We start from the raw sequence: 12,313 nt of genomic DNA, 5'->3' as shown, positions 1-12,313 counted from the left end.
AATTGGAGGAACATCGTGAGACTACTAGTAGTGAAACAATAATTCTTTATCTCGAGACACGAGATTATTATCAAGTCACGGAATAAAGTGACGGTCGCTCATTATTACGCAGGTATTGCGCATTACATACTTCCAGCTCATACTATTAAAATAGTAATGCGACGTTATAGGTAGAGAGATTCCTCGGCCGTGCTAAATATCTCGCTCTCGAGAGAATAATGTTTCCTCACGGACGATTCTATTCCCTACTTTGTCGTGTTTCGGTATCATACCGTTGTCGACTACTCCAATTATACTTAATTAGCTATATAGAGAAAAACCTGTATGGAGATGAGGAAATGATGTCTTTTGGATCATACCTAATTCTTTCATTTCGAAGAACAGTATTTATTCAGAAATGAAAAATATTCTTTATTAAAAACGCTCGCAATTAATTAGTAATTGTGTTGGATTAATAAATTTGTGATTAGAATTGTAACAATAGTCAGGATATAAGAAAATATTTATAGTCTTAAAAATCTAATGAATTTGAACTCTAAATAAAATTTAATAATCTAACGAGACAAAATTTGTCAGAAAGAAGGATATTAAAGTTACTATTATTTTTTTTACCATCATTTTTATATTAACATACGGAATTTTTTTTATTTTTTGTTTTAGTTGAGTGTCCTATATTTTCGTGTCACAAGGTATCTCCACTGCCGAGACGTCAGATTTCGCTTCTTTTGTCTTCAGTTTTCAAGCTAGTCGGAGACACTGCATCTTTGTAGATTATTTTCCAACTGTCCGGGTTTTCTTTCTCTGCAAGTCCCCATTAACGAGTACATAATACCGATCGAGATGCATTTTATTCACATCGGTCGCATCTCTGCGATCCACTGATCCGTATTACCTTCTTTCCATTTCTTCAGAGCGAGTTTAATCCCCCGTACGTCGATGTTACAAAAATTTTACCTGCCAAATAAAGCTTTAGCTTTAGGCACGGTTTCACGTTCGTAAAGCTTTCATGAGTCGATAACATCCCCGACGTTGTCTTGGATTCCACTATTTATAGGTTCCCATTGCAACTCGAGCAATAATCGAGTTTGGCTTTCGTCTGTATCTGGCACGTTCAGCTTGTCCCCGTTCCTTAGTTCACGACGTCGTTTTTCCTTGCTTAGAACTCGATAGTTGTGTTCAGTATAGTTAATGAAAATCGGAAGAGTTTCGTCTCTTCAGTGATAAAAAAATTGTCAGTGATATTGACTATTGGAATTTTTATTAAATTTTTTATTAGAAAACTTTTGTTCTTGGCTTAGACTAAGGATATATGGTATTACTTTTTTATTCATGTTAAAAAATTTGAATGTTCTTTGATAATGAAGACAAAGTTTCTTTGTATGAATACGCTTTACAGTGCAACGTTCTCCGGCTAAAAATAATCGGCAAGTTGTTAGTGGAGAGTTGGTGGTTTTTTGAATTAAAAGGCTCCTCAGCTTGATGGGAACATGGTGTCGTGAGATTTACGAGTGCAATCTGTACGCTCTGTTCGAGAATTTCTCGCGAATCTTTCACCATAAATACGATATAAAATATGAACATTGAGCGCATAAAAGGCCTGAAAAGTATCTCATTAGCATTTGATCTTGAAGAAATGAGTCAAATTTTAATTTTGGATCAAGAAGAGGACCGACTTCTGACATTATCTAGACGTCGTTTACTTTTTAAACGTGACATTTTCTCTCATGATTTTTTAATTAATTTACATTCAGATCACGAAGAAGAGAGTATATTCTCCTATATCTTATCTATTCACTAAATTTCTTAAATGTCTAAATTCGTATATCGATCCGCATAATTGTTTTTTTGCCGAGTTTATAAAATTTCCTAGAATTTACAAATATATTTCAATGTTTCAGAATTCTTTGAACGGCAGAATTGCAGAAATTTCTGTCATCGTTTGTTACGTCGCATGAGATGGTCCATGCGACGTCCCTCATGGTCTGGCCACCAAGGCCCACTCACCATTACACTGACTCGCAATAAACCTAAGGAACCACCATAAACCGAATCTTTTTACCTTCATCTTTATTCATGTACGTATTTCCGGTTTATGGATGGCCCTTGAAACAGTCCTTAGGTTTATTGCACGCTCTTGCAAATTACGGAGAAAGTGGATGTTTGTCTAACGGAAATTCAGGTTTTTCTTATGAACAAAGACACCCATGAGCCATGTCGGCAGGAGACTTTCTTCTCATATTTTTACTTATTAACGTCGGCTATAACCAGTGGGCATCGCGGATCATTACCCTCATTTTCCTACCGAAAAGTGTAAACAACGAATCCATGTTCTTAGTTCAAAAAGGCACCGCGCCCGCACCGAGCTTTCCTCCTTAATACTACAATCTTCGTATAGTCAAGTTAAGGGTCTTATCCTCAGAGCAGTCATTTACTGTTCTTCCAGTCTTCGTATAGTCAAGTTAAGGGTCTTATCCTCAGAGCAGTCATCTACTGTTCTTCCAGTCTTCGTGTAGTCAAGTCAACGGTCTTATCCTTAGAGCAGTCATCTACTATTCTTTCAATCTCAGCGCAGTCATCTTCTATTATTACACACTTAGATCAGTCAAATCTATTCTTCTTTCAATCTCGACATAGTCATTTACTATTGCTGAAAACTTAATCCTCACTACGGTTTACGCGACATTAATTTAATCTACTCTCTGCTTATACGAAGCAACTAACAAGTCCACCACTATCAATTGTTTATATCAAATATATCTTCCGACACGGCGCAATATTAAGTGTAATAAGTTGTTGAAAATATAAATCTTACAAAACTGTTGATTACAGTTTTATTACACAACAAACACCCCTATTATCCCAGAAGAAATAAGGGGATCGACCTGTTCGCGGTATCGATTGTTATAATCGTAACGGGAATTTACAACTCCCGTTGACGCGCTTCATCGCGATCGCATCTCTCCGCGACTGGAAGAAAATACATCGTTTTTGAATCGACCTATATCGCCTAACTGATAATAATAATCAAGCGGGACGAGAGTCTGCGCGATTCCTAGCGACGAACTCGCGATTTCCCACCAGGCCTGTCATTTCTCGAACAACCGTTAGGAGAATGTTGGAAAATGGAACGTGCAGTGGATATAAATAAACCGATGATCGCATATCTAGATATCTGAAGAAATGAACGAACAAATTCGGGTAATTATAGTTTAGGCGAAAGTAGATCATTTAGCCGAATAAATGCTTAATTATTACTTGCTACGGATAGGTCTAATTATTTTCCATGGTTGAATGGCAAGAAATTAAGCGGAACCATCCCGTTACGTTTCTTCGGGAATCTGTAGAAAACATAGCTAACTGGATAATCAGAGTAATTGTTAGCTAGTAAGAGTTTCTGCGTGAACCAGACGTCGTACTAAAATTGTTGAGAATTCTGGCTACACCAATTTTGTGCTTCTTTCTTTCTAACAAGCTGTAATTGCAAATTATAGTTGGCTATTCATTTTCTTATACTTATTAAACATTTTTATTGTGTGTAACTACTAATTAGAAAATCATTAATTTAGGAATGTGGTATTTACTTTTCAGTCTTGCAGAATTGCATAATGTAAGGCCAAATATTATAAATACCAATCAGTTTCAATGTGTTTTCATCTAAAATCGCTGTGTTAGTTAATTATTAATGACACGTGATAGTATCATAAATTCATAATTTTGATGATCAATAAAATATTAGATACAGAGAGTGATGTTTCTAGGTATAATTATAGGGAACAATTTCAAAGAAAGAACATGCACGTAGTTTTATAGAAATAAATCGTACACTCGAATGCTGTTGCGCATTAATTTAATTCGCTTCTGTAATTTGCAGAGGCGGAACTTGTGCTATTTACAATTGACAGTAGAAAGTGTCTTACAGCGGGTTTCAAGTGTTATTTCTTCACCAAGGGAAATGTTCCATCGTTACCCATAGGTTTCTCAAGCGACCTGTTAACAGGTGCAAGAACATTCAGAACTTTTGAATTCTTGGGAGATAAAGAAATTAATTAATAGAAATTAAACTCCTAGGAAAAGTTGTACGATTATACCCTCTACGAGACTCATACATTTAGAACTAATATTCTCCTTCGTTTCGGTACTCAGAAAAATTAATCACTGAAGTTTCTACTGCAATCGTGCCTGACGTGTTTTATGACTACTGAAAAAGCAGATTCTTGTATCTTGGATGTACAATTTTCAGTAATACAAACATTAAAATATTAGTATATATCACACAAGAATTCCAAAGTTTAGCAAATTACATTTAAAATAAAATGCAATTGAAAATTACATTCAAGATGTATTACCTGAGTTTAATTATAACTGGTTTCTTATATTTGTTATATTTTAGTATTTAAACCAACGAGGTCTCTGAACCAACATTAAGTTCCAGAATTAAAATCAAATCTATATTCTCTTTATCGCAGGTTCAACGAATCGTTTCCGGAGAAAGATTCAGCCAGTTGAACACGATCTCACGCAAATTGCCTCGTGAAAGATGCAAAAGACGAAAAAAAGCGATGGGGAAAAAGGAGGAATCGTGGCGAATAGAATTTCGCCGGTCGGTGTATCTATCGATTCCATGGTTGCGTCACGATGTCGCCGGGAACACACTATCGGAACAGCGATAATTTCCAAGCGATATCGATCGCGTAACGCGATGCGTACGTAAGATGAGATTTAAATTCGCGTGCGGACATACAGTTTACGCCTACGGCACAACGGACTCCAAGAGTTATGCAGCTGCAGTTTGTTAGAAGTGCATGAACCTCTCCGGAGCACTGGTTCAGATATTATAATTTACACATTTACCAAAAGAATAGATAAGAAACGCGATTTCTCTTTTATTATATGAAATATATATGTTGGACAGCAGTTGAAACTAGATAATTTTTAAGTAATTCTTGATAGTAAGACACACCTTGTATCAGTATGAGAGTGTAGAATGTTGAGATGGTTCAAGGTGGGTCTATAAATTGAGAGGTGATGATAGATATGTAGAGGTTTATGTGTAGAGGATGGTTGGTCGGTGAGATTTAATGAACGAGATAGCTCGTTGTTGAAACCGTCGAATATATTTAAAATGGTAAATTAGTATACAGATAATGTTCGCAAGGACGCTCGTACTAACCGATTCGCTAAGACAGTGTATAAGTCGTAAAATAGAATCGTTAATTAAATCGCTGATAATTCGTTGATAACTGGTTGATAACTGATCGACAACTGACTGTAACTCATTTCCTTGCGATCGCGTACGCTTATTTATACTATTATTATTATTATTTATACTATAATTCAAATTCGTCTTTATTCGAAGGTTGCACGTAGCGGCGACATTGTTTTGTTCGGAGTTTATTTCGTGTATCCTAACAATCTTGATATCCCAAGGTAAAACAACAACATTATTTGAATTGTCCTCTCGTGTGCCGCTACATCAACCCCCTACCAGTGATAACGTTTTTATATTTGTTGAGATTGGTTTATAAAGTCTTTTTTTCTTTTGTTCTACATACCGTTGTACGACTTCGCTCGCCGTTTTCGTGTGCGGTTGCGAAAGTTCGGCATCTGTGAGTTTGTCGTTTCGATGCGGGGTAAAGCGTCGACTGCTTGTTGTCAAATCCGTGCAGATGTTGCGCGACATCTTCGATATGCGGCGGTGGATACCTGTCGGTACGATGCAAGCGTTCAACACACGGTCGCCGCGGTGTCGTAGGCCTCCGTTCTTCTTTAGTATGACGTGCAGAGGTGATGCCCATGGACTTTTCACTGGCTGCATCACTCCTTGCTCGGTCATCGTTTCAAATCTCGCCTTCGACTGCTCGCGTCGAGCGGAGGCAAGGTTCGTTGAAGACGGAAAGGCCTAGCGTGGTCTTCGATATGAAGTACCGCACTGTGTCGTATTTTGTCGCTACCGAACGAGTGGACGGGTCGCGTCCGAAAATTCAACGAGAAGTCGATGATACGTCGACTCACTGACGATTGCTTTGTTCGATACAGCTTCTGTCGTGTCCATATGTCGTGTTATCGATAGGTTGCTGATCTTGTTACTGTGGTGTCGATTTCGAGAGTCGACCACTAACCCGTAGTGGTTTAAGAAATCTACGCTGATGAAAGGCGTGCTAATGTCCGCCACCGTGAAACGCCGTTTCGTGTTCGTCGTGGTGGTAGGTCCCGTTTCTGATTCCAGGTGCCTGGGGAACGGCACTTCTTCGCGCGGACCTGGAATGTCGCGTGGAAGTAACAAAGGTCGGGCTGTTGCGATTCGGGTGCTTCCAGCTTCCGGGTGCCTTCCGTGGATGTTGTCGGCCACCTTAATCAGGGTGTTCGTTTCTGTTATCCTCAGCGCAGTTAGTACATGTTGAGTATTTGCTGGGAGGTGTTTCTTCCAGTTTCGCCAGTGCTAAGTTGTCGAAGGCTGACGAGGGGGCAAGCTTCCTCAGATCCGTATAGAATTGAGACGGCGTTCTATCGCCCATTTCTTCGTTCTCGAACTCCCAGTACAGTCTTGAACCGTTTGAGTCTGTGAATTCTATACGAAGTTGTCTGTTGCTACTAATCAATATAGAGGTTGTTTAGTCGTGTTCAACTCACATCGGGGTATCAATTTGTAGAGATTTATGTGTAGAGGATTGTTGAAACCGTCGAATATATTTAAAATGATAAATTAGTATACAGATAATGTTCACAAAGACGCTCGTACTAACCGATTCGCTAAGACAGTATATAAGTAAAATAGGATCGCTAATGACTCGTAAATTAAATCACTGATAATTCGTTGATAACTGGTTGATAACTGATCGACAACTGACTGTAACTCATTTCCTTGCGATCGCGTCCGCTTATTTATACTGGTGAGGGGAGAGTCAGAAAATTCAAATTCGTCTTTGTTCGACGGTTGTACGTAGCGGCGACATTGTTTTGCTCCGAGTTTATTTATTCTTACATTACGTGTATCCTAATGATCTTGATACTCCGAGGCAAAACAACAACATTATTTGAATTGTTCTCTAACTCGTGTACCGCTACAGATACTCAAAGTGAAAGATTCCTTAATCTCAAGTTTTGTTTAAATTCGTTAAACCATTTAAATTGAAGTTTGCAGTCATATAAGCCAAGTTACGCTAAACTTGAAGAGCTATGGGTTCGAACAGTGTATGATGATAATTACTAAAATTATGTTGATGTTTGCTGGAATGTCTGTTCTGATGAAAGGTGTTGCGAATGAGTTGTTAAAAATTTTAAGAAACAATATTAAACAGAAACTATCAATCTGAAAATCTAATGTATCTGAGACGCGAAGAAATTTATACTTCCATATGCCAGTCTTAATTATCATCTAAATTAAAAATTGTTCCGCTATAAATACCGGAGAAATTGTGAGAAACATAGATAACGATACCATATCGTTAATTATTCTTCCGGATGAGACTTATATTTGAATGTATGAAAAGCTATACGCGTTTCTAGCGTGAAAAACGAAAAAAAAATTCGTTTTAATTGCTGGCACAAGTTATGCATTGAAAATTCCTTTCTTTCAGCTACTTGTTGCACGATGAAATTGTAGAAAAAAAGTTCCGACTTCTTTTTCTTTCTGTCTATGGAACGGAGCTGTTAATGAATCGATTCGGCCTTGCTGGCAAATGTATCGATCAATTACGTTTAAATACAGGTATCGGGTGTCTAGAAAGGTCAGAAGTTTCGCTGCTTGTTATGTCAATTCGAAGTAATTGATGAGTATCCATTAAATTAAAGATTCAGTATTTGTTCTCGCACAATATTTACTCACGTTGTTTAAATGTGTGGAACATGTTAATTTATGGATTTTGGTTGTTGATTTTAACTTGATATAATATAATTTAATTTAAAAGAAATATTGATTCGTTGAAATTGTTATTAAATAATTTAAATAAGGGTCGTTGGAATGGGAAGATACCGAGCATCTAATGTTTAGGATAAATGGACAGAGAGCGTCATTAATTTAGCTTAAATCGAACAATACTAAGCATTAACCTGTCTTATATCGTTGCTATTTATTCATGAGAATATACCTGTAATTAGATCATCCTTCCTCAATCCTTGAGTATTAGTTTCTCATTACCATTCGTAATGATTAATTGTCTCGGTCTTAAATGTCTCACCGGTAAACACCAACAGATCATTAATTTACTCTCATATTTGATATCACCGTGTCGAACTTCTAAAATGTATCTGCAGGAAAAAGGATGAGGAACTTATAGATATAGAAGTCTTAAGTAATTACCGTAATTATACAAAAGCTTCTAAATCTATTATAATTCAATATTTAATTTCAGAACTATAGCAAATATTGTGTGTGTATAATGCATAGTATTTTCGCTTAATTGCAGACAAGCGTGATTTCAAGATCCCAGAGGAATAATTCAGGTTCTGAACTTCAGTATGCAAATTGGATCCCTTCTTCTCTGTGTAGCCGCTTTTCACTCTGTCGTATTTCCCGGTGATTTCGTTCGGCACACATTCGATGTGTTAATAGGGTTCCCTAGTCGGCTGTAATTAATCAACCATCGTCTGGCTAATGAGTTCTTTACGAATCCATCGATATCTCTTCATTCAAAGACAATATCTAACCACTTGAACGGCCAGCCTTGTCCATTCTGCTCCGTTTTAACGTGAAACTATTGCTCGTTACCGAACAGCTTTTATGTAATCTGTGTTAGTAGCTCAATTTTTACTCTCATGGATACGATATTCGAATTACAGGCGTGTTTTAGATATCTTCCTTCTTTTATATCTTTATATCTTCTCTCCTTTGTATCATATAGATTACTTGGATATCTATTTCTTTCTTTATTTCTTTTTTTGTTCTTTAGTTGAACTATTTAGAGAATTGAAATTATGTTAGATAAGGTGATACCTTATTTTGAATTCTAAAATTCCAAATTTTCATCATTCCAATAAACTTGAAAGAAGTTACTTACTGCAGGGTTTTGTAACGGAAATTGGGACATTCAAGAGAAGATATATAAATTCTTCAGGGTATTCTTTTTTCAGAAGACTTGAAGAGATTTTAAAATTATAGATATCTGAAATTTCTAATTGTTAAGCGAGAAAGGAATTTAGAAAAATAAGCTTCGTTTTGTTAAATTATCTCTTTTTTGTCACAATGTATGTCATAAATTTATAATATACTATGTTAAATGTGATACAAGAAGTGCACTACGGGGTTTATACTCAGTTTTAGAATTTTCTCTTTCTTTTTGAGATTGTTCTGATACCAAAAATAATGGTTGTAAGTGTCAAGTTTTCCCAAGTTTCGCACAATGAGGGACAGGAGCGAGGGCAAGCAGGAGCGACATAAATTTAGATGAGGCTGTTTGCTCCTTTAAAGTGCAAAGCAGCTGTCGATGTTGTTTCAACGGGGAAGGCCATATCGATCGAGGTAGCATTTATAAATAAAGATTTAACATTGTGCTGGAGTGTCGAGCGGAAGTAACACGTTCGAAGGCGTGAATAAAACGCGCTTGAATGAAAAAGGTGAAAGTGCGGTTTCCCTATCAAGCATCCCGCTGAGACTGACTCCGGACCACTTTGATCATCATTTCTGAAAAACTTGAAACGATCTAGGATCTTCTTACATTACACTACACTTCTCTTTAATTCATATCGTCTTGTTACAAATAATCAGATGTTCATTTCTCCTTGTTTTCATCTTATTGAATTATTAAAAATAATCTTGAAAATTTCTTTTTATCATATTGTATGACGTTACGGTTAAAACCGATTTTGATCGGTGAAGGGTATTTAATGCACTTCTATTATTATATGTATATAGAAGTATCTGGTATACTATATCGTGTAAAAATGATAAAAAACAGTGGACTATGGTTCAAGGATACAGTATCCATTATTCTTTTTAATCTCTATACAAAGCGCCGTGGTAAAAAGATATTAGGGGAATGCAATATCATTTCTAAAATAGTATTATTCGAAATGAACTCCGGAGAATACTAAATCAATTTATTTACAATTATAATTCTATACATATGTTCTCTACGATGGATTTACATTTACTTACCGATGTTTTAATTTAATTCTTATTAACTATTATTGATTTCTTAAACTATTTATTACAAACAAACCAAAACTACTGTTATACTTTATTATTTAGCATCGTTTCACTAGTGTCCGCAGCTTTTTATGTAAATGAAATTTTTTAATTACAGGATTTCTCTCAGTTGACGAAGGAGCTCGCAGCGGCGCGTGAAAGTATCCTAGAAAGAGAAGAAGAGATATCGGAGTTAAAAGCAGAAAGGAATAATACTCGTGTACGTAGAACAGACTACTAATGCATCTTATAGATTGAAGCCGGTACTTGTCTCTACGACATTGCTCACCAAGACGATTCTATTGCCTTCCGCAGCTTCTGCTCGAGCATTTGGAATGCCTGGTTTCCCGACATGAACGATCGCTTAGGATGACTGTAGTGAAGAGGCAAGCCGCCGCGCAATCTGGAGTATCGTCCGAAGTTGAAGTGCTCAAAGCTCTAAAAAGTCTGTTCGAGCACCACAAGGCTTTAGACGAGAAAGTAAGAACTTTCTGATCCATTGTTTGACGACATTGACACATTGGCAACCTTGAGGGGAGATACGGAGAATCACGATTCCCGTTCAGCCCTGAAACTGGTGCTCGTTGCATTTTTTGTGAACTAGATACAAGAATGATGAATTGCAAAATTTCTATAAAATTACCAAATGCAGCGATTCACCAGTTGAAGAGAATATAATACTAATATAATGTAGTTGAAAATGTATTAATGAAAAATATAATAATTATAATATCAATTATAAGATATTTTAATAACAACTAATTTTCAGGTGCGTGAACGATTACGAGTTGCATTAGAAAGGAATACAAGCCTGGAAGAAGAGCTAGCTATTACCAAAGAAGAGGTACCGTATCAGCTAATTTTGTATATTCTTTAATACTTAATTACTGAAGTGTTTAATAATCGCGTAACAAATATAATATTTATAATTTGAATAAAAATTCGTAGCTCCAGCAATATAAATTAAGTGGACATGCGCCTAAAAATATAGAAGATAGGCCCAAGGAGAACGGACAGGCGGAAGATGGTCAGCAACAGAACAAGGTAGCTGAGAAATATCTTTACGTTGTTGCACACCCATGCATAATGCACTCCACAAATATTTCACATAACACTGCTCCTTCATACTTCACAGTCATATTTATCATGAATACATGAAAAATGTGTTCAACATGTTTAAGCGTCGTGAATTGTATTTATGCGATCTTTTCACTTTGCATGTTCATGGTTTTGATATAATTCAGTATTTCACCTAGCCACACCGTTTTATATAGAGTGATAAAGTTCGTTTTCTGCGTCATCGGATCCTCTTGTTCTCTTTCTCTCTATCTGTGATACGCTTCTAATCTCGGCGTTAGATATTGATTGATTTCGAAGTTATTGGTCACAGATTTTAGCCCTTGGCTCGTGTTTAACGATTAAAGAGTATATTCTGTGTCATCTTAGAAGCATTTGATCATTAGTGATTTTCATATGTCACAATGAGAATTACAATAGTTACTGTCAATCATATTATTCCACGTTTCATTCAATTTCCCTTTTCTATCAGAATTTCCAATTCGTTTCAAATCATGACACTCTATGCGTCGATCAGAGGAAATCATGCAACGTCATCCTTGAACAGAGTTCAAATCTGTACCGATAAACTGACCATCTGTTTGTCATTCATCTCGATCGTTGCATCCATAATAAGAATGCATTCGCAATAGCGTGCACGGTAGTGGTTTAGTCGCATAGCTGCATAGATACGTAGTTGTTGGGAATTGCGCGGCGATGCAGGACAGGCAATGCGAGCGAGGCATTCTGAATGTAGTGTTATGATCGGGCAGAATGAGACTGAGCAGGCAGCAGGCCAGCAGGAACAGCAACAACAACCGCAACAACAACAACTGCAGCAGTCAGTACAAAAACTAGGTACGGAGAAGTCAACAGAGATCGAAAGTAGACTGAGCAATGGCAGTCTCGATCCTGTGGACCAGGATTCTGCGGCGCGTGTAATAGATTTGCAAGCTACTCTCGACAAGCAGGTATGAAAAAGTATCACGACGAACTACTTAGCGTATGTATGATTCTCTCATTGATTTAGGAACAGTCAGGTAGATGGATCGTGGAACGTTCCGTGCGATAAAACGCATCCCTGACTGTTGATATTTTTGAGATGCAGAACGAATATACTCTTCTTCGTTCTCC

At 36.9% G+C, this 12,313-nt stretch overlaps 1 protein-coding gene across 13 annotated transcripts in view; it reads left to right on the top strand.

Moving 5' to 3' along the window:
* The window catches only part of Liprin-alpha (PTPRF interacting protein alpha), a 46,205-nt gene that overhangs the window by 21,001 nt on the left and 12,891 nt on the right, over nt 1-12,313 (top strand). For 11 of the 13 annotated variants that reach the window (XM_072013865.1, XM_072013867.1, XM_072013866.1 and 8 more), the window contains 5 exons: nt 10,242-10,343; nt 10,439-10,603; nt 10,893-10,967; nt 11,072-11,167; nt 11,953-12,150. In XM_072013865.1, the coding sequence (XP_071869966.1) occupies nt 10,242-10,343; nt 10,439-10,603; nt 10,893-10,967; nt 11,072-11,167; nt 11,953-12,150 (636 nt within the window). Of the gene's footprint in view, nt 1-10,241; nt 10,344-10,438; nt 10,604-10,892; nt 10,968-11,071; nt 11,168-11,936; nt 12,151-12,313 lie in introns of those variants that run through there. The other 2 variants (XM_072013874.1, XM_072013877.1) reach the window with 2 other exon arrangements.

Source organism: Bombus fervidus, chromosome 12 (assembly GCF_041682495.2).
Source record: "Bombus fervidus isolate BK054 chromosome 12, iyBomFerv1, whole genome shotgun sequence".
Classification (NCBI taxonomy): domain Eukaryota; kingdom Metazoa; phylum Arthropoda; class Insecta; order Hymenoptera; family Apidae; genus Bombus; species Bombus fervidus.
Note: the sequence above shows the minus strand (reverse complement) of the source record. Positions and strands in the feature narration are given on the sequence as shown.